At 42.0% G+C, this 2,838-nt stretch overlaps 1 protein-coding gene across 4 annotated transcripts in view; it reads right to left on the bottom strand.

Annotated features, from left to right (window-relative positions):
* Positions 1–442: 442 nt before the first annotated feature.
* pomt2 (protein-O-mannosyltransferase 2) overlaps positions 443–2,838 on the bottom strand; it is a 196,266-nt gene continuing 193,870 nt past the window's right edge. For all 4 annotated transcript variants that reach the window (XM_072494489.1, XM_072494497.1, XM_072494499.1 and 1 more), the window contains one exon: positions 443–867. In XM_072494489.1, the coding sequence (XP_072350590.1) occupies positions 762–867 (106 nt within the window). In that variant the 3' untranslated portion in view covers positions 443–761. The remainder of the gene's footprint in view (positions 868–2,838) is intronic.

The raw sequence follows: 2,838 nt of genomic DNA, 5'->3' as shown, positions 1-2,838 counted from the left end.
TTGGCCATTTTGAAGTGAATTAAATATTTAAATTATTGTTCCAACCTGCGGAGAAGCCGAGAATGAACGACACAGTTTTCACATCAATGTCATAACGAAAGATCAGTTAAAAATCTCTCTCTCTGCTTTGTGGTCGAAGATGTTATGTGCACAGGTTACAAAAACAGGAGGCCACCGAGAACAGGCAACAAGAAAGAATAATTCGCTAAACATCCCACCTGTTTTTCAGTTCTATGGTGAACATACTTCACTATGTTTAAAGTTATTTTTATTGTACAATTACACACAACATTTCAAAAAAAAAAATTATAAATTAGCTTGGACTTCCTATCAAGTACTAGACTGCTGAATAATTGACACTGCCATCAATTGATAGCTTGTCTGTCCAGTTCCACAACAGGCAATAAGCTGGTTCTGCAGATTCCTACAAACAAGCAGTCAGTTTTGCAAAAATGTGGATGTCTTTAATTCCATAATCGCAGTTCAACATCTCAGCCCAAAGTTCTCGCAACTCTGGCTAGTTCCAAGTTTAAAAAAATACCTTGAGAATAAAGCATGTGCTTTATTAATTGACTATTACACAGGCCAGTTTCAAAGGGACATTATATTAGTAAGTGCATCACTAACTTTGACAGAAAAGAACATATCAAAAGTTTAAGGCAAAGGCAGACGTCCTGATCTCCATCATCAAAATCTTTGGTCCAACTTTATGCCGATGACAATAATAGTGGCCACGTCCCATTTCTGACTTCTGGTAAGGTTTAGAATTCCCAGGAATTGAGCCACCTCAATCCTGCCATTGGACTGCGAGGATCCTGAGCAAGTGGACCAATCATCCCATAGGATAGGGGGTGGAACAAGTAGAAACTGGAAAAAAAAGGAATCATTTCCAGAAAATGTTTAACCACACCTGGAGGACCAACTTGTTGCTCAGTTTACAGACTCTGCATTAGCGAAAAAGGAAGTGTGGATGGCATTGCAGGGGCAGACAGGGCCAGGAGGCAGGGGAGGGGAGTGGAGGTAGGTATTGAGCTAAGATCCAAGTCAATGATTGGCCATTTGTCTCAATAAGTCTGTATTGGTTCTCCAGAGCAGTCCAGTCAGTTTAATCCCTGTTCTATCTTTGTGTTCCCCATGGTTATGTCCCTCAAATTTCCATTTGAAATAATTATTTATTGATGCAGCTTCCACCATCCTTGGGTAGACAGCGAGTTCTAGGTCATTACCACTCTCTATACAATGAAAGTTCTTCATCACATTCCTCTCCATATTTTGCTCAACACTTTAAAGCTTTGTTCCCCTAGTCCTTGTACCATCAATTAATGGGAACATTTAAAAATAATTCTAAACCTTTTATTTTTTGGACTCTCTCAAAACTAGGCCAAATTTCTTAAAATCCCTCACCCCCCCAGAGTCATTGTGGTAAATCTCTTCTGTGCCTTTACAAGGGCCTTCACATCCTTCCTAAAGCTTCACTGTAATTCCTAACTTAGACAGACAGGCCATGGAATTATTAACCATTGCTCCAACCAGGAGAAACCAAACGTGGAGTGGGTTCATGCTAATGGAAGAGAGGGAAGAACATTTATCTTCATTTGTATTTTGGGATTCCACTTTGTGATGATATGCGTAAGCAATCATGTAAATGCTATTAGATACGACATCCAACCAGCAGGTGGCAGTACAGAACAACCACATGACACTGCTACCTTGGGGAGTCGGGAGATAATCGTTGTAGTGGATAGCCACATTTGTAGTAGCTCTCAGATAATAGTAATTTATAGTTAGTGGACTGTGATAGGGTTTTTTTATGGTTATCTGACCCACGTTATTGTTTAACAATAAGCATTTAACTAGTCGGGGACTAGACGGTCTGTAGTGCACTAATTCCGTACTGCCAAACATCAGAACGTAACACACTTGACAAAAAGACGTTACTTGGAACAAAGAAAAGCAAGTGGGATATATCAAAAACATAAACTACCAGGCATTGCGGGAATGCAATTTTGATTGAGATCGAGTACTCAGCTGGTCTCAATTTGGGACACAGAGTCAAATCCTCTGATTCAAAACACAAGGAAACCGATATCTTCCATTGATTTTATATCCAGTTTCCTGGGAGGTTTGGTAGCAAAACTCTTTTTAAGCAGCGCAGTCATTAAACCTACTTCATACAGGGTTTTGGTGAGGCCACACCTGGAATATTGTGCGCAACTTTGGGCTCCTTATCTGAGGAAGGATGCTCTTACTCTAGAGGGAGTGCAGCGGAGGTTTACTAGACTGATTCCTGGGATGGCGGGACTGACCTATGGGGAGAGATTGATTTGATTAGGATTGTATTCGCTGGAGTTCAGAAGAATGAGTGGGGATCTCATAGAGACTTATAAAAGTCTAACAGGACTGGACAGGGTAGATGCAGGAAGGATGTTCCCGATGGTGGGTGTGTCCAGAACCAGGAGTCACAGTCTGAGGATACGGGGTCGACCATTTAGGACAGAGATGAGGAGACATTTCTTCACCAGAGCGGTGAGTCTGTGGAATTCGTTACACAGGAAGTAGTTGAGGCCAAAACACCATGTTTTGAAGAAGCAGTTAGATAGAGCACTTCGAGTGAAGGGGGGGTCAAAGGGTATGGAGGAAAGCGTGATTGGGCTGTTGAGTTGGATGATGAACCATGATCATAATCAATGGCCAAGCAGGCTCGAAGGGCCGAATGGCCTCCTCCGGCTCCTATTTTCTTTGTTCCTATGCTTCACTCCCCACGTGATGGGGAGCTGCATCGCACCCTTCCAGGTCACCATTGCTTCTTTTTCCAAGTTTCTTCTGTCAACGGCAACA

The sequence above is a fragment of the Scyliorhinus torazame genome, chromosome 2 (assembly GCF_047496885.1).
Source record: "Scyliorhinus torazame isolate Kashiwa2021f chromosome 2, sScyTor2.1, whole genome shotgun sequence".
In the NCBI taxonomy this organism is placed as follows: domain Eukaryota; kingdom Metazoa; phylum Chordata; class Chondrichthyes; order Carcharhiniformes; family Scyliorhinidae; genus Scyliorhinus; species Scyliorhinus torazame.
This window is presented reverse-complemented; position numbering and strand designations above follow the sequence as displayed.